Source organism: Hevea brasiliensis, chromosome 1, assembly GCF_030052815.1.
Source record: "Hevea brasiliensis isolate MT/VB/25A 57/8 chromosome 1, ASM3005281v1, whole genome shotgun sequence".
Lineage (NCBI taxonomy): Eukaryota > Viridiplantae > Streptophyta > Magnoliopsida > Malpighiales > Euphorbiaceae > Hevea > Hevea brasiliensis.
This window is the reverse complement of record NC_079493.1, coordinates 123981764-124007058: the sequence shown is the minus strand read 5'-3', so window position 1 is coordinate 124007058 and position 25295 is coordinate 123981764. Positions and strand designations below refer to the sequence as shown.

The 25295-nt window shown below is 29.9% G+C and overlaps 1 protein-coding gene across 4 annotated transcripts; it reads left to right on the top strand.

Moving 5' to 3' along the window:
- Positions 1-495: 495 nt before the first annotated feature.
- Positions 496-23193, top strand: LOC110651342 (uncharacterized). 4 transcript variants are annotated; one of them, XR_009150495.1, is made up of 6 exons: positions 496-758; positions 993-1317; positions 1414-1551; positions 1792-1991; positions 3353-6208; positions 22949-23193. XR_009150495.1 is itself a non-coding variant. In XM_058151040.1 (5 exons), exons 2-4 carry the CDS (start codon positions 1042-1044, stop codon positions 1987-1989), a joined length of 612 nt encoding a protein of 203 aa, XP_058007023.1. In that variant the 5' UTR covers positions 509-758; positions 993-1041; the 3' UTR covers positions 1990-1991; positions 4619-5272. The 4 variants fall into 4 exon arrangements, 3 of the variants coding, with proteins under 3 accessions (XP_058007023.1, XP_058007017.1, XP_058007030.1); XM_058151040.1 differs by lacking the exon at positions 22949-23193 and having other exon boundaries at positions 509-758; positions 4619-5272; XM_058151034.1 differs by lacking the exon at positions 22949-23193 and having other exon boundaries at positions 509-758; positions 3353-5272.
- The last annotated feature ends 2102 nt before the right edge of the window (positions 23194-25295 follow it).

Here is a 25295-nt window from a genome sequence, read left to right as displayed (position 1 = left end):
TAAACAATAAATTTAATCACACACACATACACACACACACACATATATATATATATATATATATATATATATATATATATATATATATATATATATATAAAGTTTTGACTATTAATTGCCAAAAAATAATCATTAAATTATAAAAATTAAGATAGTAATGATAATAATAATTTTATTTAAAAAAAATAAAAGAAAATTAAATTTAATATAAAGATATAATAATTACTAATTAGATAAATTTTTAATTTATGAAAAATATCATTTAATAATACTCGTTACTTGAAAATATCTAACTGTTCATATATATATATTGTGCAAATTTTTTATAATTTTAAAATAGTTAATTAATTAATATTGTTAAAGAATAAATTTTTATTGATAAATTTAAGAAGTGAAAAACATTTAAAACATAGTTATATATTTTAATTTTTTTATTTAATTAATATTTTAACCAAATCAGTTAGAAGTTCTCCTTGATAAGGATAGGCCGTACCTCTATTGATTTCATGAATATTAGTATTCTTTTCAAAAGTATAAAAACATCTATCAAGGCTGTACCTCTATTGTTTCTTCCTCTATGGTTTCCTTGTTGTGCATTCTCCTGTGGATGATCCCACTATTTCACCACTGACAGTCCAATCAGCTCCTTTGTTGCTACATGTTCCTGCCACTCCCTCTCTAATTACGCGCGTCCAGAGTGCGATTCCAAAAAGAACTTTTTTTTTGGTCTTCCTGAATTGGGAATTCCGTTATTTTGAGTGAGTTGTTCTGGATCTAGAGTCTAGTTAGTATTAATCTTGGTTTGGAGATTGATAGCTGGTTGAACTGTTTTACTGTTTTGTTGTTGAAATTCAATGGGTTGTCTCTGTGTGTGTGTTTGAAATCATTGGATGAGCGCTGTTTATTTCTCATTAAAATAAACTGTTGGAGGACGTTTGTCCCGTGCTATAAATTGTTCTGTAACATGTTATCCTCAATTGTTTTCTGTCTAGGGTTTCTGATTTGTGAATCAGCGTCTCTCTTACACCCATTCTCGGCAACATGGCTTCCAAGGACGATTATGCAGCTTATGAATCACTGTCGAAGATTAAGGATGGCTTACATGGCCAAGGGCCTGGTAATGAACCAAAGGTTGCGGGCAGCTCCGTTGGTGAACAGCTTGAAGATGAGGACAACAAAAAAGAAATTAATTGCAACATGGAGGATGAGTATCACTTATTGGAAGATATTGACCCCTTGGCGTGGCATTATGATTCGGAAAACGAGGACCATGTGAAATTGTTAGAAGATTTCATATGCCAGTACAAAGAAAGCGATGTAATTTACTAATTTTTTTTTTATATGGATTTATTAGCATTTCTCTCACAATTTTATGTCATTTTATCTCACAATTCTATGGCAATCACTCTTTAGGGTTTTGATTTCATCCCTTTACCTGGGCGGCCCATATTATCTGGTATTGCTTATCCTGTCTATCTGGATCTTGATACTGTCTACTCTAATGGTTGCAGAGAAGCCCTTAAATATGCTATCGAGAAGGAGAATGAAAAGGTGACTTGCTAACTTTAAAATTTGTGCCACAGTAATCGGAAAATCCCAATCGGTTACTATTGATTAGAAACTATGGTATAAATTAATGTTTATTTCTTATTGTTAACACAGATTATGTGAAATCACTATATAGTTTTTCATCTTTGTAATTGTATTTTGCCCCTTAACAGAATTTTTTTTATTCTATTTTTTTATTTCAAGCAATACTCATTGTTGACAACATACTTTTCAATCAAACAGGGTTCAAATCTTATCTTTGAGAGAATTGACCATGCAAATATGCATCCGCCTGGTTTGTTTTTCATAACCTTTGAGGCTCGAAATGTGACTACGGATGAAGTCAAAACTTATCAAACTAGGGTATTTCGCTGTCCATTTACCCCTTCTGACATTGAAGTTGAGCTTTTCAGACTTAAAATCCAACCAGATGACAAATAAAGGTAACTTGTTTTGATTTTTCATGTATTTTATCACAGCATTATAACAGTCACTCTCCATTGTTGGCCAATAACATCCTTGGCGCAATATCTTCTTGGCCAAACATTAGAGTAACTTCTGATTTTCCTAGCTTGTGCTCAGTTAGCTGAGAGAATATTTCACTCATGCAAATTATTTTGATTTTTGCTAAAAAAACACAAATCTTTTTTGTTGGGTGACTTGTAATTGGTGGCTCTTAAAACCATAACTACATATCTATTATGATTTTTTGAAAAAAAAAGGTTTGAAGACATTAAACTGTTGTGCTTTTGGAGATCATTAAGTAGAACTGTAACATTCACTTCCGCACTTGATTTCTACTCTTTTATTGCTGATATGCTGCCGCAATTAATTTGAGCTGACTCTGGTTGTTCTTGTCCCAAGCCTTTTTAAAAATTTTTCCCAATCAAATAACTTGATTAACTGTGGTGGCGGCTGCAATGTATTCAGCTGGGTTTATGAAAACTTACTGTTTTGCTGCTATACCATATGTCATAATCTATAGTGCCTTTAATATACCTCAATTCCCTTTTTCCTACTCCAAAATGAATTTGACTTGCTCATAAATCTAGAAAGTAGGCTTGCAGGGTGCATTAAAGCTGGTCGAGTAGTAGTTAAGTATAATAAACTCCCAATAAGGCTTCTGTAGAGTTTGCCTTCTACTTGAACAGTCCCATCATCCTTTGACAATTTTGATTCAGCATAAGTGGTGTATCGACTGGTTTGCAATTTTCCATGTGAAACTTCTTGAGCGAATTTCTTTTGACGGATGAAGATTCCATTTTTCTCTTGCCTTGTATCCATTGCTAGGAAATAGGTGACCAATCCTAGGTTTGTCATTTCAAACTCCTGCATCTGGAGTTTAAACTTTTCAATCATATCTGAATTGCTACCTTTCATAAGTAAATCATCAAAACAAAGTGAGATTATCTAAATTCTCTCCTGCTACCTTGACATATAATGTAGCTTCACTCTGACTTTTTCTAAAATCTTGCTACAAGAGATAATCATATATTCTACTATATCAGGATCTTGGTGCATGTTTTAAGACATTGAGTGCTTTTCACAACTTGTAAACTTTCTCGTCATGTCCTGGGATCACAAGGCGTTGTGGTTGCTCTACATAAATGTTTTGTAGAAAACCATTTAAAAATTCTGACTTGAATATTGTATTCATAACAAGTAATAATTAATACTGTATTATATATAATTTTTTTGCGAGTTTTGTTAATAATTTAGTATTCTTGGATCAAGTGTTGTTAGTATTTTTATTTTGTGAGTAATATATTTGATAGATTTTAATGTGTTGGCCATTTATTGATAGGCATGAGAGCTGCAGGAATTAGTTAACAGGCTATGGAAGGACTGTTGATTATTCTTTTTGTAAGCAAGTATTGTCAAGAATTCTTGCAGCTTTCCATTGATAATATTGATTTTGTAGTTAGTCTGAGTTTCCTAAATGGATTTCTTCTTGTTTTTCTTTATTATGGTGTGGTATGTAGTGAATATACTTGAATTGTTAAGCTCTATATTCAATTCCTAATGGTAAAACCCATTTTAAGACCTTGGAACTTTGGGATTTTTTTTTTTTACTGTGCCCTTATAATGCTGGGGTACATGGTTTTTCATTTTTTAAGCAACTGGAAGTCCTAAAGGCAATTTCCTATTAAATCTTCCTTGTCTACCTAGACAGACACGCACGAGTGACTAATTGATTTCAGTTGATGATGTAGAAATGGAGTGCTAATGGCATTTGTTTTGTAGAAATTAGTCTAATGCTCTTCACTCTTTATCTGGTCTGTTGCCCTTGATTGATATTTAAAACTTTCGACACTTTTGACACTACATGCACGATTGATATTTGCTTTACTGTGCTTTTCTTATCTGAACTAAATAGCAATCTTGGATTTATTCGGAATGCTCTGTTACTGCAAAAACACATTGCTTGACTAATTGGATTTTTCGCCACAGCAATTGCTGATTTGCTGTAGCAATTAATTTGAGTTGACTCTGGTTGCTCTTGTCCCAAGTCTTTTTAAAAATTTTTCTCAACCAAATAACTTGATTAACTGTGTTGGTAGCTGCAATGTAGTCAGCTTCTGCACTGGATTTCGTAATAGTTTCTTGTTTCTTTGAGTTCCTGAAAAAATTCTTGAACTGAATTTTAGCATATATCCAGTATTTTTGGAATCATCAATTGATCCAGCCCAATCACTATTTGTTCAGGCTTCAAGATATACTTCATCTACTGTTTTGCTGCTATACCAGATGTCATAATCTTTAGTGCCTTTACTATACCTCAATACTCTTTTCCCTACTCCAAAATGAATTTGACTTGCTCATAAATCTAGAAAGTAGGCTTGTAGGGTACATTAAAGCTGGTCGAGTAATAGTTAAGTATAATAAACTCCCAATAAGGCTTCTGTAGAGTTTGCCTTCTACTTGAGCAGTCCCATCATCGTTTGATAATTTTTTATTCAGCATAAGTGGTGTATTGACTGGTTTGCAATTTTCCATGTGAAATTTCTTGAGCGAATTTCCTTTGACAAATGAAGATTCCATTTCTCTCTTGCCTTGTATCCATTCCTAGGGAAGGAGACCAATCCTAGGTCTGTCATTTCAAACTCCTCCTCCATCTGGATTCTGAACTTTTCAATCATATCTGAATTGCTACCTGTCACAAGTAAATCATCAAAATAAAGTGAGATTATCGAAACTTTCTCTCCAGCTACCTAAACACATAATGTAGCTTCACTGACTTTTTCTAAAATCTTGCTGCAAGAGATAATCATCTATTCTACCATACCAGGATCTTGGTGCTTGTTTTAAGACCATTGAGTGCTTTTTCGCAACTTGTAAACTTTCTCATCATGTCCTGGGATTATAAAGCACTGTGGTTGATCTCCGTAAACATCTTGTGGAAAACCATTTGAAAATGCAGACTTGAATATTGTATTCATAATAAGCAATAATTAAATACTGTATTATATATAATTTTGTTGCGAGTCTTATTAATAATTTAGTATTCTTGAATCAAGTGTTGTTAGTATTCTTATTTTGTAAGTAATATATTTGATAGATTTTAATGTGTTGGCCATTTGTTGATGGGCATGAGAGCTGCAGGAATTAGTTAACAGGCTATGGGAGCACTGTTGATTATTCTTTTTGTAAGCATGTATTGCCAAGAATTCTTGCAGCTTTCCATTGATAATATTGATTTTGTAGTTCGTCTGAGTTTCCTAAATGGATTTCTTCTTGTTTTTCTTTATCATGGTATGGTACGTAGTGAATATACTTGAATTGTTAGGCTCTATATTCAATTCCCAATGGTAAAACCCATTTTAAGACCTTTGAACTTTGGAAGTTTTTTTAACTGAGCCCTTATAATGCTGGGGTACATGGTTTTTCATTTTCTAAGCAACTGGAAGTCCAAAAAGCAATTTGCTGTTAAATCTTTCCTTGTCTACATAGACAGACACACACGAGTGACTAATTGATTTCAGTTGATGATGTAGAAATGGAGTGCTAATGGCATTTGTTTTGTAGAAATTGCTCTAATGCTCTTCACTCTATCTGGTCTGTTGCCCTTGATTGATATTTGAAACTTTCCACACCACATACATGATTGATATTTGCTTTACTGTGCTTTTCTTATTTGAACTAAATAGCAATCTAGGATTTATTCAGAATGCTCTGTTACTGCAAAAACACATTGCCTGCACACATAATGGAAAATAAATCTAAACTTGCCAGTCTTATTGATTATTTTTCGCTGTCACTGTTCTGCACACAGTAATTATTGATTTGCTTCTCTTGCAAACCAAATAGCAAAGAAAATTGTATTGGTTTGTTAAAATTAGAATTAAATGCCACTGTCAGTGACTCCATGAAGTTTGTTTTACATCTTCCGGTTGTGGTTGCACGCACCCATTATTGAATAAATGAGGTTTTGTGATTTATTGAATCAAAAGTTTGCTTCACATCGTGCAGTTGTAGTTGCACGCCCATATTCTGCTGTATTCTAATTTCAATTACATAGGTGCAAGGTCTGGAAGCAACTTCATTTTTTTCCTTCAACTGAAAACTTGGAACGTAATTTTATTTTTTATTCAACTGAAAACTTTGAACATATCACTAACTTGCAATGCAGAGCATGGGTGAAATGGAACCTCCTGACATGGTATCAGTAACTTGACAATTTTATGCTTGCATATTATTATTTCTCAAATAAAAGTTATATTTTGTGTTATTAATCTAAAAAATGACAAAATTAATTGACTTGTTCCATATTGCTTAGAAATAAACTTTTATAATAGCTTATAAGTAAATTTTTGTTATTGGACTTATGAAAAATCAAGTAAGAAGAGTTGTATACACGCAACCAAATGTTTAATTTGAGAATAAAATGGTCAATTTTGCTTTTTTTTAAATTATTATTTTTTAAGTTAATTTAAAACTAAACCTGGGCTGATTTTTCTCCACATTTTGCTTAGTGTTGCACCTGTGAATTACAATTAAGACTTCTGTCTGCTGGGTTACTGCGAGCAATTATGCATCTTCTACTTCTACTGTGGGCGAAATATTTATTAAGGATAGTGTTGTTTAAACTGCTAATTTCTAATAAATTTATGGACCTACAATTCTCAGCATTTCTATCTATAGTCTCAATAATCCTAAGAATTTTTTTAATTGGGATCTAAAACACTGTCATTGGGCATTATCTTCATGCAAACGCAATATCAATCAATATACACATTCATCCTGGCATACATTCTGATATTTTAAATTCATCCAACCATTTATCTAACACATTCATCCAGAAACACATTCTCAATATTCTCTTATTCTATAATTCCAATGCGCACGTATTTTTTTAAATAGCTTGAAAGATGTGAGAGTGACAATGAAAACAGCCCTAGACAAAAGCATTAAAGGCGGGCGAAAAACCAAGGGAAGGAGATCAACAAGAACAAAGGGAGAATAAACACATTAAATGAAGAGTAACATGCATAAAGGCAAGAAATTAATACCTCTGTAAGCAAGAACAGGCTTGCCGCAGGAGCTGTTCCACATAAGAGAGTAAAAATAATGAGTAAAAGCAAGGGCACAAAAGAAGCAAATGATTGTACCAAAGAAAAACAAAGGAGACAGCATAAACCCATTAAAAAGAGATGAACAGCAACCTTAAATCGGAGAAAGGTACAGCAACACATAAAGCTAATGAACCAATCCCCATTTATATGCTTAGCTAAGTAACACCAAGAAATGAAGGTTTAACACGAGCTCTCTTATAAGCCAAGCTAATCCAGGGAAAAATAGGCTAAACATCCATTCCCATAAGCTAAGGGCAGCCATGGACATCTGCTTAACCTTAGCTGATCACTAAAGGCCAACTGAGAGATTTGAAAATCATAAAAGATCTCCACATATAATGCCTCCGACAGATCTGAAAATCACAAAAGATTTGTCAGAGATTATGCAAATCTAACCTACACTGTATGAGAAGATACTAAGGCCTTATAATCTTCGGATGTAATGCTTGCCTAGGTCACAAACTAAGCCTAGATTTTACTGACACCACCTAGAGGCCAGCACCTAAAACTTAGCAAGCAATCTACATAAGCTGCTGCCTGAAAATACCAAAATACAACCTCAGAGTTTCAGATAAATGGATTTCAGGCTTCAGCATACCCTGCTGTCTGAAAATAAGAAAACAATCTCATAGCTCACTGATGGAGAACAGCTACCATTCACTTGTGTTACATAGATTACACACTCACATGAGAAGCAAACGAATGTAGTATATTACTAAACAACACACTATACAACACAGAAAGCGCAGGATAAGGTCTCTAAACAGCATACTATAAAACAAATGGTATTCACAATTCACATTCTTACACATAGCATCCACAACTATTTTTAGTTTAAATATTTACGCAAACATATTCATCCACTGTTGAATTAAAAAATTTCAACTTCAAAACAAAGACAAATTTCAAAAGAAACAAAATCAATTACCCTTTTTGAAAGGACCACAAAGCCGCATCTTTTTTTAAAAAACACAATAAAAAGAGAAAAAACCAAGACATTTAAAATAATTTAACAAAATAATAACGTTATAAATATCCAAACAGATCCAAGTAAAAATAGTGGAAAAACAGATTACAATCCTTGAAAAACAATAAGAATAACACCCACCGCAGAACAAAGTATCCTAAATTGAGAAGTATAGCCTTAAACGCTCTTGGCACATAAGTTTAAGTTTACGCTAGTCTATCAATTTAAAAATCAATCTCAAACATGGCAAAGACAACTTGAAAAATCAACACACATCTACCAATTTTAAGAACATTTTCAATAAAACTATCTAGCAACAATATCAAACAGGCTCAAACAGTATAATACCTACATGTGTTTCTATGTGCATGACAGAGAAGGTTTGTCAACCCTCAACTCTCTCAAATGGATTAATCAAGTTAACATCCTGCAATATGAAACTAATAAATTACTAGAAAATAATTAATTCATTTGATACAAAACAAAAGATAAATTGCTAAAAACATAATAAACTAAAAATACAGTTGACAAGTAAAACATACTAACCTCAGGATACCATATTTCAACAAATTTTGATATACCTGATCCCTTTCTCACCCTCCCATACCCTTCATCGCACCACTGTTCACCCCACGAATTTCTAAATTCCCAATATTCATTTCCTTCAGAATCAATTGCTATTCCCGTAATTACAATAGCATGATATTCCGCTTGATCTTTCAACTCATGTGGTTTAGGGCCATCAAAGATTTGCTAGAAAAATATAATAAATATTATTAATATATTTTTAAAACATAACAAAGATTGAAAATGTAAGTCTTACCCCTTTTTTCAAGTTTAACAATCCATTGCTAATCCTTAAGAATGCTAAAACAGGTCCCTGTTTAACTAGTTTTTCCACTTCCACATCACTTATAGGACTTGTAATATGTACTTTTTCAGTGATGGTAGCTACTGGACCTTGACGTGGCTGTAAGTAAAAAAAAATACCCAAAAAAAATCCATTATATAGAAGACCAAAGTATATACATATATATATATATATATATATATATATATATTAAAAATCAAAGTAACAATACTATCACTTTTTTAAACTATTTCACCTGTGGAGTGTTGGGGGGCTGTATACTCAAATAGTTGCAACTCTCCTCCAAACACACACCATCAGTCTTCAAAAACTCTTCCAACACTTTCATTTTAGGTATTCTAAGTTCACCAAAATTATTAATCAAAACTTGACTGGAGAGCGATAAGCATTTATCGGTGGAGAGATTATTTTTTTGGTTCCATCTTGCTTCAATAACTGTAGCTGTTGCTATTGCCCGGCACACAACTTAATTGCAATGTAAAAAATAAAAAAAAAAGTTATTAGTAATCGTTCAAATTTAAAGTGCTAACTAAGTTATATATAAAATAACTGCTAATTAGCCAACATTTAAAACTTCTTATGTGTTGTTCTTCAAGGTATTAAATTTGATTTTGTTACCTAACTTAGGTTATTAAATAACTTCCATGGTGCTACCACATAGAATTATGAAGTTATGCCATGTGGCAATTTATTTATAAAATATAATTGATTTAATTTCATTAAATTTTCTCTATTTTTTTATTAATTAGTTATTCAATTACTTTAAATTATGATTAAGTTATTTACTCCATAATCATGAATTGCATAGCGTACTAGTAACTACTTATCCTTATTATGTGACTTCTACAGATTTCGATAAGCTACCAAGTCTTGATAAAACTGCAAGTCATACAACATACTCTACTATTGAATTCAGTCCTAAATTAAGCATCAAAGTTAAGTTTTAAAGTGCTTTTTATGAATTTTATACAGAGGTGAGACTAAATCAGAAGCCTGAAAGCTTTTTCAATAATAGGGATTTGTGCTATTTACACATGCCCACTATGATAGAATTTTTAAGTAGTAGGTGCTCTTTAATCTATGATCAAGTTGCAAAAGCAGTTTTTCCAAAATTGTCTATTTGAATCCTGAATTCTTATAAATTTTAGAAATTAGGAGTGACTATGCCAAGTAAAGAACCTTTTAAGATGTTGAGATATTGAATGTTAGTGATGTAGATTATTATGAAGCTTTATGAGCTTTACTTGTTCACTTTTCTGTTTGATAATTGTAGTGAGTGGTACAATTTTCATTCTAAGAATAATATATTACCTAAATTGTTTACTTGGCTACTCTCTGATTACCTATGAGAACCTTACTCTTGGCTTTAGTTTTTAATAAGAAAAATCAAGTTGTGATCTTTCTGTTATGATACATGTTGCATATGTATATGTGAAAATATATACACTGCCAGCTATTGCAGCATATTCCATTTGCACATTCTTTAGCTTCTAATTTCTCTTTGACAATGTAAGGAAATTGAATGTAATTGATTTATTTTTATTGAATGTGAAATTTATTATTATTTAATTACATAATAATAATGAACAGTAGTTGAATTGTACTTTGTTTTTCCATTTTTGACAAACAGGTTGATGTAGTAGATATACAACTTGAGTAATTATTCATGAAGTTTATCTTTTGGGAGTGGCTTTTGAACAACTATTTAAAATATACATAATAATTATATTATAAAACAATATATTTTATTAAATTAAGTTTTGGGACATTGTAGTTTGCATGATGATATCAAACGTCTATTTAGGTTCGACTGATGTATATGTACTATTTTTTTATGGTATTAATATAGTTTTATATTTCTTCATTTTTAAAATGGTTTATACTATTATGTTTTATTTTTAATTATATAATTGTCCATATTAAAGTTAACGGTGTACCAATAAATATAAATCCAAATTTATGTTTATATATAAAATGAATTAGAGAAAAAAGATGTATTATTAATAATTAATGATATAGAAGAATCAACATGTAAAGACAAAATAATTTGTCTCACAAAAATATTATTAGAGACATCAATTTGATTTTGAAAAGAGATTTAATAACAGAATATATAGTTAATAAAAACTATTAAAAGCAATTTAATTTGACTTTAAAATAGTTTTAGGAGTAAATAATATGGTTTGTAAAAATGTATAGAGAGATAAGTTTCTGCCTAATTTTTTGCCCTCATAAGTTATTAACATAAATAATTATATTTATCTTTAAAAATTATATTAGTGTCAAAAATATATATTTTTTTTCATATCTATCGTTAATTATATTTAGAGACAATAGTAACAGGACAAATGGTTATTTGCCTATAAAAAGATAAGAGACAAATAAATAACTTTTTGAGACAATTTTTAATCTCAATATAATATTTTTGGTGTAATTTTAATGCTATAATTAGTAGCTATTATTACTAGCTAATTTACAATATATTAACATATATTTATTTCATATACCTATAATTTTATATAGTACATACATATAATTTTATTTTCTTTTTTTCCTTTTATACTACCGTTATATTATATATCTTTAATATATTAGGAGGATATTAAAAAGCTTTGATATTTTAAAATAATGAAAATGGAAATATGACTTAATCAACATTAAATTATTTTATATTTTTAATCAATATTTCTATTTTGTTGCTATATTTTATTATTTTTATTATGCAACAAGTTTAGTCTATATAAAAGGTAATAAAAATAAAATACAGAGTAATTAGTAATAATTTTTAAAATATTATTTTATTTTTATATATTAAAATTAAAAATATATAAATTAAAATGATTTATATATTAAAATTATTAATTTGGGATTAAGGCCTTTGTTATTATTGTTTGTAATTTTGTATTAAAATTATTATTAGCTATGTACAAAAGCTCGAACAATTCTTTAGTTTATATAAACAAAGAAGACAATTTTTTCTTCATGCTACTATGCGGCACTTTACATAAAGATATTACCCTGTTAATTAATGTTTTTGTAATTAATAATTAATAGTTATTTCCTATTAGAGTGTAATTATTTCTATAGAATTATTATTGCCTTATAAAACATTGTCAATACCATTATCATATATCATTTTTCATTTTTTAATAATTATTTTCATACTTTATTAAAAAAAAATTATTTTCATACTTTTATTTAGTGTTCAATAGTTTTTTTTAGCAAGCAACAATACTTTCAAACTCTAAATTATAGTTAACACACCATATCACTTTTGCTATATTTTCAAACTCTAAAAACCATATTTTCACGCGATACTATGCACGGATATGCTGATGTTTTGATAACATATTTGAACAACCTTTGGATAGACAGACAATATACTAGTCTCAAGCTTTTTTGCTGCTTTTGTGAGTTGACAATGGAGTTTTGGCTAAGTTCTAGACTCTAGGCCTACCACTACTGGCTCTTTGGCTAGACATTTTTTTTTTCCTTAGCAATCAGTTACTAAATGTGGGTACAGATAATTAAAAACCTCAAAAGCAAAAAAGCTTGTAGCAATAAACTTTCAGCTTCTTAAAAAAAAAAAAATCAACTTCTTGAAGTGGGTTTTTGGTAGTGGTGACTGCGGTGATATAGGGCCATGGAAAGGTGCCTGTGAGGTGGAAGCTGCAAAAAAATGGAGAGTAGTGTGCAGTTGTTTGGTTTGGGAGCATTTTCAGTTCAAGTCCCAAAAACCCACTTCTTAGATCTCATTAATAACATAACACAGTCCAGAAAATTATCAACGGGTGAAAACAAAAACCAACAATAGTCAAAATCTGAAAGCCCATACTGGAAGAACATATTTTTTGAAGCAAATAGATAAAAATCATACCTATTTCATTATTGACATTCAAAGATGAGGGGATGAGAAGAAAATAAAAGTGAAAGGAGGAGGGACTAAGAAGAAAACAAAAATGTTAAAAACTTGAGAGTGAGAGAGAAGACAAGATGAAGGGTTCTAGCAGACGCATGGAGTGGTGTTTTACGGTTAAGAAATAGATGCCAGGTGTTCTGTCAGGACAAGAAACAAAAAAGTTTTGCTACTTTATAATTTTGACTATTTATATTTGATATAATTTTTAGAATGGTTTAAGGAAAACTTTTCCTAAATCAAAATGGTTAATTTAAGAAAAGCTCTCCGTTAAATCAAAAAGACTTTATTAATTAATGTTGACTTTAATTTTTATAATAATTAATTTAAAGAAATTTTTTTGTTAAATTAAAATGGTTAATTTTAATTTTAATAATTAGAATAATTTAATGAAAACTTTCAGTTAAACAATAAAATAATTTAAGAAAAACTTTTTGTTAAATTAAAAAAGATTTATTAAATAATTTTAATAATTTTTAGAATGATTTATGGAATTCATTCGCTTATATTAAATTTCAGTCGTCAGGAAGTTTGGTATCCCAAAACTATATTACAGTAAACACAGCTTGCTGCCTTAATCTTTTTTTTTTAAAGGCTTGCAGGAAAAGCAAGTCAAAAAGCAACACCCAAATTTCTTAAACGCCTCTCTCTCTCTCTCTCTCTCTCTCTCTCTCTCTCTCTCTCTCTCTCTAAATTCATTTGATTACTTAATCTCTAAAGCTTCCAAAATTGATTACTTTCATGATTTCTTCAGTTGCATCAAACTGAGGTGAGTCATTCTTTACCATCACTCACATACTCCTATGGTGAGTCACCATTCGCTCTATTTCATTTCCCTCCAGTTAATTTTTTGTTGCATTTTTTTTTAGTTTTATATTATGCATAAATTTGTCAAATTTTAAGGGTTTGTAGTCAGCTCAGTTTTAATTGAGCTTGAAATGCACTTTTGTGGGTTTGTTTTGTGCAATTATGTAATCTTTGTTTGAATATTGTATCTATGCTTCATAGTACAACTATTTGAATTGAATTTAGCTTTTTATAGATTTGTTTAAGTGTGAACTTCCATTTTCAGGGTTAGTTTATAAATACAGATAAGCGCATAGGAAATCTAGCTTCCTTGGGGGAGGGTGGTGGTGGTTTGGTTATATTGCCATATTATTGGAATTTAAGCTTGTTAACTAATTAGGTGATTTTTTTTTTGAGGTGTCAATTGTAACTTGTGACAGAATTTTAATGTATCTATTGCATTTATGTAGTTTAGTGGCTTGCTAAGACTTTATGTAACTATTTTGGATTTATTTTACGATTGTTAAGTGTTCATGCAGATGGTTAAACACTTTAGAGTGACTTTAGCTTGGTTTTAGCTGACAGTATTTGGCAATTAGGAACTTTAACTTGTGGAGTAGGTGAATTAAAGTATGTTGGATTCTTTTTTTTTTTTTTTTTTGAGAAGTGATATAAATGAACTTCATAAAGTTAGCCATCATTTTAGTGAGCTTGGATCTATTTGCCATTTGCATGTGGTGTTTCAACATTGAAAAGGAAAAGAATTAACTATTTATTGTGCCCTGTTCACTTTTGTTTGGGGTTTTCAGTTTGTGTATTTGAGTTGCATGTGCTAGATTTTCCATGGAAACAGGGGTCGGAGTTAAGGGTAATGTTGAAGGGAAGCTTGAGGAAGCTAGGCTTGTGAAAACTTACTTGTCTCAGTCTTCAACCAAGTAGCTTATTGATCCTATTGTATACAAGCTTGTTCGTGTAAATTCTCAAGTATTTATGGTTTTGGTAATGGTTTTGTTAATTTTTATAGCTTTGTTAGTAATTCTTGAGCCTAAAATTAATAGAATTTCGTTTAGAATATGAATATAATTTTTTAAAATTTTTTACAGATTCATAAAATAATGAAAAATAATAAAAATATGAGAAAACATGCATCACCTTTAATATTTTGTAAGTTATGGCTGTTTGAAATTAAGGTTCCTATAAAATCCGATTTGTAGGATACCCGATTTGTAGAGCCCATATCTCCCTTGTTTCTTAATATTTTTGTGTAAATCTGTGTCTAAAATTAAGTTTGGAATCTTGTGAATATTTTCTAATTGGTTTCGCATTCATATCTATTATGGTTATTGAGTTATAAATTTTACAAAAAAATAGTGTGATTCTATCATTAAGAAAATTTACGATTTGTGTAGATTATTTGGTTTGGGTTTTGTTCAATCTATAAATTTTATGATGTTGTATGATGTTTTGGCTATCTTCTGTAATTTTTTCATGATTTTTAGGCATGTTTAACTATTTTTCAAAAATCAAATTTCTTACTATTGTCAATCTGCCAAAATTTAAAAATTGTATATTTATGTATGTTCTTGTGTGTTCTTGAGTTTTAATTGATATTTGATTTATTTTTCTGAGTTCTCTTAATTCAAGAAGTGTTATGAAGTGTTTGAATCATATTAGAAGACCTGAACCCTTAGGTAGTTGTAACTAATTAGGAATTTTAACCCTTAGAAGACTAGAGTTAGAATCCAATATGAATTGTTATTAATATTTTCTTATATTCTTTAGTTTCTTTACTTTTTAGTTTTTTTATTTTTATTACAAATAAAATTGGTCAAGCCCTAAGGTAAGTACCAAAGAGGGCATTTGCGTGTCAAATTTTTGAACAAAGATTTTATAATAAAAATAATAAAAAATATAATAATGTAATAAAAATATTTATTAAAAATATAAATTAATTTAAGGTTAATTAAATTATATTATAGTTGATTATAAGATTACAAATTAATGATTTATTTTCTTTTAATTTAAGATTAATTAAATTATATTATAATTGATTATAAGATTACAAATTAATAATTTATTTTTTTTAAACTAATGGCCATCAATGACTTATTATTATTATTATTATTATTATTATTATTATTATTATTATTATTGAGGAAGGTAACATGTAATAAATAATATTTTTGTATAAATGATTTTATAAAAAATAATATAAATAATTTTTAAATATTACATTTAATTACAAAATATCTTAAATTTTAAAATTAAATTTTAAAGAAAATAATAATTTTAATAATAAATATTAAGATAGTATTACAAATAATAATGATAATTAAAAGAGAAATAAAAAATTAAATAATAATTAATATAAAGAAGAGTATTTAAATTGAATATGAGATTAAAAATTAATGATCAATTTTTTTAAATTAATGGTCACCAATGCACTTTTATTATTATTTAAATTATTTTTTATTTTAAACTATTATTATTATTATTATTATTATTCTTATTATTATTAAGAGTAACATGTTGCAAATAATATTTTTACATAAATGAATTTATAAAAAAATAATTTAAATAATTTTTAAATATTACATTTAATAATGAAAGGTCTTAATTTTTAAAAATTAAATTAAAAAAATAATAATTTAAATAATAAATATTAAGATAATATTGTAAATCATAATAATAATGAAAAGAGAAATAAAAAAATAAATAATAAGTATTATTTATAAAAAAATATAAATAATTTTTAAATATTGAATTTAACTACAAAAGGTCTTAATTTTTAGAAATTAAATTTTAAAAAAAATAATAATTTAAATTATAAATGTTAAGATATTATTGTAAATAACAATGATAATTAAAAGAAAAATAAAAAAATTTAAATAATAATTAATATAAAAGAGAGTATTTACAAAATATGACACGTGCTAAATTTTTTAAGTAAAATACCATGTATCATTTCTTGAGGAATATCTCTTTACTTTATATATATATATAAATTGAAGAATTAAAAATACAATTATAATTAAAGTAATTAAATAATTAATTAATAATAAATAGAAAAAAATTAATGAAATTAAATAAATTATTTAATAAACATATTACCACTTTTATATATAAAAAATTAACTTTGATTAAGAAAAGTAATATAATAATCTGTAAACAATAAATTTAATCACAAAAATATATATATATATATATATATATATATATATATATATATTAAGTTTTGACTATTAATTGTCAAAAAATAACCATTTAAATTATAAAAATTAAGATAGTAATGATAATAATAATTTTATTTTAAAGAAAAATAAAAAAAAATTAAATTTAATATAAAGATATAATAATTACTAATCAAGTAAAATTTTAATTTATGAAAAATATCATTTAGTAATACTCGTTACTTGAAAATATCTAACTGTTTATATATATATATATATATATATATATATATATATATATATATATAGCTGAATGTTCCTGCATTGTGCAAATTTTTTATAATTTTAAAATAGTTAATTAATTAATATTGTTAAAGAATAAATTTTTATTGATAAATTTAAGAAGTGAAAAACATTTAAAACATAGTTATATATTTTAATTTTTTAATTTAATTAATATTTTAACCAAATCAGTTAGAAGTTCTCCTCGGTAAGGATAGGCTGTACCTCCATTGATTACATGAATATTAGTATTCTTTTCAAAAGTATAAAAACATTTATCAAATGTTTCTTCATCTATGGTTTCCTTGTTGTGCATTCTCCTGTGGATGATCCCGCTATTTCGCCACTGACAGTCCAATCAGCTACTTTGTTGCTACATGTTCCTGCCACCCCCTCTCTAATTACGCGCGTCCAGACTGCGATTCCAAAAAGAACTTTTTTTTGGGTCTTCCTGAATTGGGGATTCCGTTATTTTGAGTGAGTTGTTCTGGATCTAGAGTCTAGTCAGTATTAATCTTGGTTTGGAGATTGATTACTGGTTGCACTGTTTTAGTGTTTTGTTGTTGAAATTCAATGGGTTGTCTCTGTGTGTGTTTGAAATCATTGGATGGGCGCTGTTTATTTGATCTGAAATGGGAAGAACCAAACTGAAATGAATCGGTTGGATTTGATTCGGTAAATCTTTTAAATCCCCCAGAGGAAAAATTTTAAAATAAACTTCTTTTTTCTCATTAAAATAAACTGTTGGAGGACGTTTGTCCCGTGCTATAAATTGTTTCGTAACACGTTATCCTCAATTGTTTTCTGTCTAGGGTTTCTGATTTGTGAATCAGCGTCTCTCTTACACCCATTCTCGGCAACATGGCTTCCAAAGATGATTACGTGGCTTATGAATCACTGTTGAAGAAATCAAAGATTAAGGATGGCTTTCATGGCCAAGGGCCGGGTAGCGAACCGGTTGCGGGTAGCTTCGTTGTTGAAGATAAGGACAATAAAGAAGAAATTAATTGCAACATGACTTTCAAGATGAGTATCACTTATTGGTGACCCCTTGGCGTGGCATTATGATTCCGAAAACGAGGACCATGTGAAATTGTTAGAAGATTTCATATGCCAGGACAAAGAAAGCATGTAATTTACTTAGTTTTTTTTTTTTTTTTATATGGATTTATTAGTGTTTCTCTCACAATTTTAAGTCGTTTTGTTGGTTTTTCTCTTACAATTCTATGGCAATCCCTCTTCAGGGTCTTTGATTTCATTCCTTTACCCGGGCGGCCCATATTATCTGGTATTGCTTATCCTGTCTATCTGGATCTTGATACTGTCTACTCTAATGGTTGCAGAGAAGCCCTTAAATATGCTATTGAGAAGGAGAATGAAAAGGTGACTTGGTGACTTTAAATTTTATGCCATAGTAATCGGAAAATCCCAATCACATGCATATAATTGAACAATTGGTTGCTATTGATTAGAAATTATGGTCTAAATTAATGTTTATTTCTTATTGTTAACACAGATTATGTGAAATCACTATATAGTTTTTCATCTTTGTAATTGTATTTTGCCCCTTAACAGAATTTTTTTGATTCTATTTTTCTATTTCAAGCAATACTCATTGTTGACGACATACTTTTCAATCAAACAGGGTGCAAATCTTATCTTCGAGAGAATTGACCATGCAAATATGCATCCGCCTGGTTTGTTTTTCATAACCTTTGAGGCTCGAAACAAGACTACGGGTGAAGTCAAAACTTATCAAACTAGGGTCTTTCGCTGTCCATTTACCCCTTCTGACATTGAAGTTGAGCTTTTCAGGCTTAAAATCCAACCAGATGACAAATAAAGGTAACTTGTTGTTTTGATTTTTCATGCATTTTATCACAGCATTATAACAGTCCCTCTCCATTGTTGGCCAATAACATCCTTGGCGCAATATCTTCTTGGCCAACATTAGAGTAACTTCTGATTTTCCTAGCTTGTGCTCAGTTAGCTGAGAGAATATTTCACTCATGCAAATTATTTTGATTTTTGCTAAAAAAACACAAATCTTTGTTGTTGGGTGACTTGTAATTGGTGGCTCTTAAAACCATAACTACATATCTATTATGATTTTTTGAAAAAAAAAGGTTTGAAGACATTAAACTGTTGTGCTTTTGGAGATCAGTAAGTAGAACTTTAACATTCACTTCTGCACTTGATTTCTACTCTTTTATTGCTGATATGCTGCCGCAATTAATTTGAGCTGACTCTGGTTGTTCTTGTCCCAAGTCTTTTTAAAAATTTTTCCCAATCAAATAACTTGATTAACTGTGGTGGCAGCTGCAATGTATTCAGCTGGGTTTATGAAAACTTACTGTTTTGCTGCTATATCATATGTCATAATCTATAGTGCCTTTAATATACCTCAATTCCCTTTTTCCTACTCCAAAATGAATTTGACTTGCTCATAAATCTAGAGAGTAGGCTTGCAGGGTACATTAAAGCTGGTCGAGTAGTAGTTAAGTATAATAAACTCCCAATAAGGCTTCTGTAGAGTTTGCCTTCTACTTGAGCAGTCCCATCATCCTTTGACAATTTTGATTCAGCATAAGTGGTGTATCGACTGGTTTGCAATTTTCCATGTGAAATTTCTTGAGCGAATTTCTATTGACGGATGAAGATTCCATTTTTCTCTTGCCTTGTATCCATTGCTAGGAAATAGGAGACCAATCCTAGGTTTGTCATTTCAAACTCCTGCATCTGGAGTTTAAACTTTTCAATCATATCTGAATTGCTACCTTTCATAAGTAAATCATCAAAACAAAGTGAGATTATCTAAATTCTCTCCAGCTACCTTGACATATAATGTAGCTTCACTCTGACTTTTTCTAAAATCTTGCTGCAAGAGATAATCATATATTCTACTATACCAGGATCTTGGTGCATGTTTTAAGACATTGAGTGCTTTTCGCAACTTGTAAACTTTCTCGTCATGTCCTGGGATCACAAGGCATTGTGGTAGCTCTACATAAACGTTTTGTAGAAAACCATTTAAAAATTCTGACTTGAATATTGTATTCATAACAAGTAATAATTAATACTGTATTATATATAATTTTTTTGCGAGTGTTGTTAATAATTTAGTATTCTTGGATCAAGTGTTGTTAGTATTTTTATTTTGTAAGTAATATATTTGATAGATTTTAATGTGTTGGCCATTTATTGATAGGCATGAGAGCTGCAGGAATTAGTTAACAGGCTATGGAAGGACTGTTGATTATTCTTTTTGTAAGCAAGTATTGTCAAGAATTCTTGCAGCTTTCCATTGATAATATTGATTTTGTAGTTAGTCTGAGTTTCCTAAATGGATTTCTTCTTGTTTTTCTTTATTATGGTATGGTATGTAGTGAATATACTTGAATTGTTAAGCTCTATATTCAATTCCTATTGGTAAAACCCATTTTAAGACCTTGGAACTTTGGGATTTTTTTTTACTGTGCCCTTATAATGCTGGGGTACATGGTTTTTCATTTTTTAAGCAACTGGAAGTCCTAAAAGCAATTTGCTATTAAATCTTCCTTGTCTACCTAGACAGACACACACGAGTGACTAATTGATTTCAGTTGATGATGTAGAAATGGAGTGCTAATGGCATTTGTTTTGTAGAAATTACTCTAATGCTCTTTGCTCTGTATCTGGTCTGTTGCCCTTGATTGATATTTAAAACTTTCGACACTACATGCACGATTGATATTTGCTTTACTGTGCTTTTCTTTTATCTGAACTAAATAGCAATCTTGGATTTATTCAGAATGCTCTGTTACTGCAAAAACACATTGCTTGACTAATTGGATTTTTCGCCACAGCAATTTCTGATTTGCTGTAACAATTAATTTGAGTTGACTCTGGTTGCTCTTGTCCCAAGTCTTTTTAAAAAATTTTCTCAACCAAATAACTTGATTAACTGTGTTGGCAGCTGCAATGTAGTCAGCTTCTGCACTGGATTTCGTAATAGTTTCTTGTTTCTTTGAGTTCCCGAAAAAATTCTTGAACTGAATTTTAGCATATATCCAGTATTTTTGGAATCATCAATTGATCCAGCCCAATCACGATTTGTTCAGGCTTCAAGATATACTTCATCTACTGTTTTGCTGCTATACCAGATGTCATAATCTATAGTGCCTTTACTATTCCTCAATACTCTTTTCCCTACTCCAAAATGAATTTGACTTGCTCATAAATCTAGAAAGTAGGCTTGTAGGGTACATTAAAGCTGGTCGAGTAATAGTTAAGTATAATAAACTCCCAATAAGGCTTCTGTAGAGTTTGCCTTCTACTTGAGCAGTCCTATCATCGTTTGATAATTTTTGATTCAGCATAAGTGGTGTATTGACTGGTTTGCAATTTTCCATGTGAAATTTCTTGAGCGAATTTCCTTTGAAAAATGAAGATTCCATTTTTCTCTTGCCTTGTATCCATTCCTAGGGAAGGAGACCAATCCTAGGTCTGTCATTTCAAATTCCTCCTCCATCTGGATTCTGAACTTTTCAATCATATCTGAATTGCTACCTGTCACAAGTAAATCATCAAAATAAAGTGAGATTATCAAAACTCTCTCCAGCTACCTTGACATATAATGTAGCTTCACTGACTTTTTCTAAAATCTTGCTGCAAGAGATAATCATCTATTCTACCATACCAGGATATTGGTGCTTGTTTTAAGACCATTGAGTGCTTTTTCGCAACTTGTAAACTTTCTCATCATGTCCTGGGATTATAAAGCACTGTGGTTGATCTACGTAAACATCTTGTGGAAAACCATTTGAAAATGCAGACTTGAATATTATATTCATAATAAGCAATAATTAAATACTGTATTATATATAATTTTGTTGCGAGTGTTATTAATAATTTGGTATTCTTGAATCAAGTGTTGTTAGTATTCTTATTTTGTAAGTAATATATTTGATAGTTTTTAATGTGTTGGCCATTTGTTGATGGGCATGAGAGCTGCAGGAATTAGTTAACAGGCTATGGGAGCAGTGTTGATTATTCTTTTTGTAAGCATGTATTGCCTAGAATTCTTGCAGCTTTCCATTGATAATATTGATTTTGTAGTTCATCTGAGTTTCCTAAATGGATTTCTTCTTGTTTTTCTTTATCATGGTATGGTACGTAGTGAATATACTTGAATTGTTAAGCTCTATATTCAATTCCCAATGTTAAAACCCATTTTAAGACCTTTGAACTTTGGAAGTTTTTTTAACTGAGCTCTTATGATGCTGGGGTACATGGTTTTTCATTTTCTAAGCAACTGGAAGTCCAAAAAGCAATTTGCTGTTAAATCTTTCCTTGTCTACATAGACAGACACACGCGAGTGACTAATTGATTTCAGTTGATGATGTAGAAATGGAGTGCTAATGGCATTTGTTTTGTAGAAATTGCTCTAATGCTCTTCACTTTGTATCTGGTCTGTTGCCCTTGATTGATATTTGATACTTTCCACACCACATACATGATTGACATTTGCTTTCCGGTGCTTTTCTTATTTGAACTAAATAGCAATCTAGGATTTATTCAGAATGCTCTGTTACTGCAAAAACACATTGCCTGCACACATGATGGAAAATAAATCTAAACTTGCCAGTCTTATTGATTATTTTTCGCTGTCACTGTTCTGCACACAGTAATTATTGATTTGCTTCTCTTGCACACAGTCTTATGGAACCTCCTGACATGGTATCAGTAACTTGACAATTTTATGCTTGCATATTATTATTTCTCAAATAAAAGTTATATTTTGTGTTATTAATCTAAAAAATGACAAAATTAATTGACTTTTTTTTTTTTTTCAGATTTAGCCAAGTACTATTATCTGAAGAAATTGTTGATTCATCAACATTTGGCATTATAGGCGAAGGCTTTGTTTAATGGCAGATTTGAATTTCGCATAATGAAAATTTTAATGGCATGTGTTTAAGAAGTTTATGTTTTCATATTACTTTTAGTTGTTTGTATAACACTTTATAGAGTTAAATCAACTTTGGGACATCTAGTTTGAAATGAGAGACTTATTTATGATAATTTTTTTCTCACTTAATTTTCACTTTGTTGATGAAATGATGGTTTGATAATGCGGTGGTGGTGGTGGTGATGTGATAGGCGAGGCAATGATGGTGATAGTGGATGTGGTAATAATATAGAATTATAATAGTAATTTGATTACGGTCTCTCTCTTTCTTTGTATATATATGTATACTCAAAATAATGTAATTACAACTTCAATCATATCACATTTAATTACAATCACATTACTGTTGTATCAAACGCGTGGTCTTGTATCATTAAAAATGAAAAATAAAAGGCTAAAAAATCTCCCAAATCTGTGATTATCTCACTGTCCGCGAAGTCTTTCGTATCTTCTGCTGTGAAACCTACAACTACTCTAATACGAGATTGACAACGCAAATGCAACAGCAGAGAATTAAAAATATCACCTAAAGTGTGGTGGTAAACAACCGAGCCCAGAATACCATTAACAACTTATCAAGGTGATTCAGTCATGCTGCAAAATGGAAGAGAAATTTTAATTCAAAAGTATAGAAAAAAACAATATCAAAACCACTATTTGAGCAGAAAACATAAGCTGAGATTCAAAAGAAGGCATTTTTAAACATGGCATGGGCAAAATCAGTATTTGTACCCCATCCAAAAGCTACACAAAGTCGCTATAAGCTAAATATTCTTGCTTTCCATACGATTTCTTTGTGAAATAAATTTTAATTAGAACTTAGGCTTTAAATATTCATCATCATCTTGTTTCAATTTGTAAAATTAGAATTCTAAAACTTTTTTGAATTTTATTATTAATAATTTAGATTAATTAGGACAATAGCCAAATTTTGTTGTAAGTTGCTTAGTATTTCAAAAAGTTTTGTTCCATATTGCTTAGAAATAAACTTTTATAAGTAAATTTTTGTTATTGGACTTATGAAAAATCAAGTAAGAAGAGTTGTATACACGCAGCCAAATGTTTAATTTAAGAATAAAATAGTCAATTTTGCTTTTTTTTAAATTATTAATTTTTAAGTTAATTTAAAACTAAACCTGGGCTGATTTTTCTGTTGCACCTGTGAATTACAATTAAGACTTCTGTCTGCTGGGTTGCTGTTCATTTCCTGGTGTCACAGCTCCGGGATAGCCTGTTTTATACTGCGAGCAATCATGCATCTTCTGCTTCTACTGTGGGCGAAATATTTATTAAGGATAGTGTTGTTTAAACTGCCAATTTCTAATAAATTTATGGACCTACAATTCTCAGCATTTCTATCTATACTCTCAATAATCCTAAGAATTTTTTTAATTGGGATCTAAAACACTGTCATTGGGCATTATCTTCATGTAAACGCAATATCAATCAATATACACATTCATCCTGGCATACATTCTGATATTTTAAATTCATCCAACCATACATTCTAACACATTCATCCAGAAACACATTCTCAATATTCTCTTATTCTATAATTCCAATGCGCACGTATTTTTTTAAATAGCTTGAAAGATGTGAGAGTGACAATGAAAACAGCCCTAGACCAAAGCATTAAAGGCGAGCGAAAAACCAAGGGAAGGAGATCAACAAGAACAAAGGGAGAATAAACACATTAAATGAAGAGTAACATGAATAAAGGCAAGAAATTAATACCTCTGTAAGCCGCAGGAGCTGTTTGTAAAAAAACTAAGAAATTTTAGAATAAGAATTCGAATGTTTATTGCCCCATAAATCAAATATATATATAAAAATTACAGCTAGCAAATAGGTTCCTAATCAAGTTAAACTACTAAAATTATATCAGAATCATACAATAAAAGGTAAGAACAGATATGCACACAAAAATTCCTAAACAAATGCCCTAAATAAATGCAAAATAAGTGGCAGCTAACAGCTGCCTTTCCAATACCCCCCTCAAGTTGGAGCATGGAGATCTCGAATGCCCAACTTGCGAAGAAGAAAGTCAAATTGATCCTTTTCCAACGCCTTTGTGAAGATATTCGCAGGTTGCATTGAACTACGTACATAATCTGTTCGAATGTTACCATTCAATATCTCATCACAGATAAAATGACAGTCCACTTCAATATGCTTGGTAATGCTCATGATAGATGTGATTAGCGACTATATGCAGAGTCATTCGACTATCA

What these genes read in the sequence shown, in the direction of transcription:
- LOC110651342 (XM_058151040.1), top strand. Translation starts at nt 1,042, where the DNA reads ATGGCTTCCAAGGACGATTATGCAGCTTATGAATCACTGTCGAAGATT. An exon ending in GCCAGTACAAAGAAAGCGAT is followed by an intron (nt 1,318 to 1,413) that starts GTAATTTACTAA and finishes ATCACTCTTTAG; the next exon opens with GGTTTTGATTTCATCCCTTT. An exon ending in TCGAGAAGGAGAATGAAAAG is followed by an intron (nt 1,552 to 1,791) that starts GTGACTTGCTAA and finishes TCAATCAAACAG; the next exon opens with GGTTCAAATCTTATCTTTGA.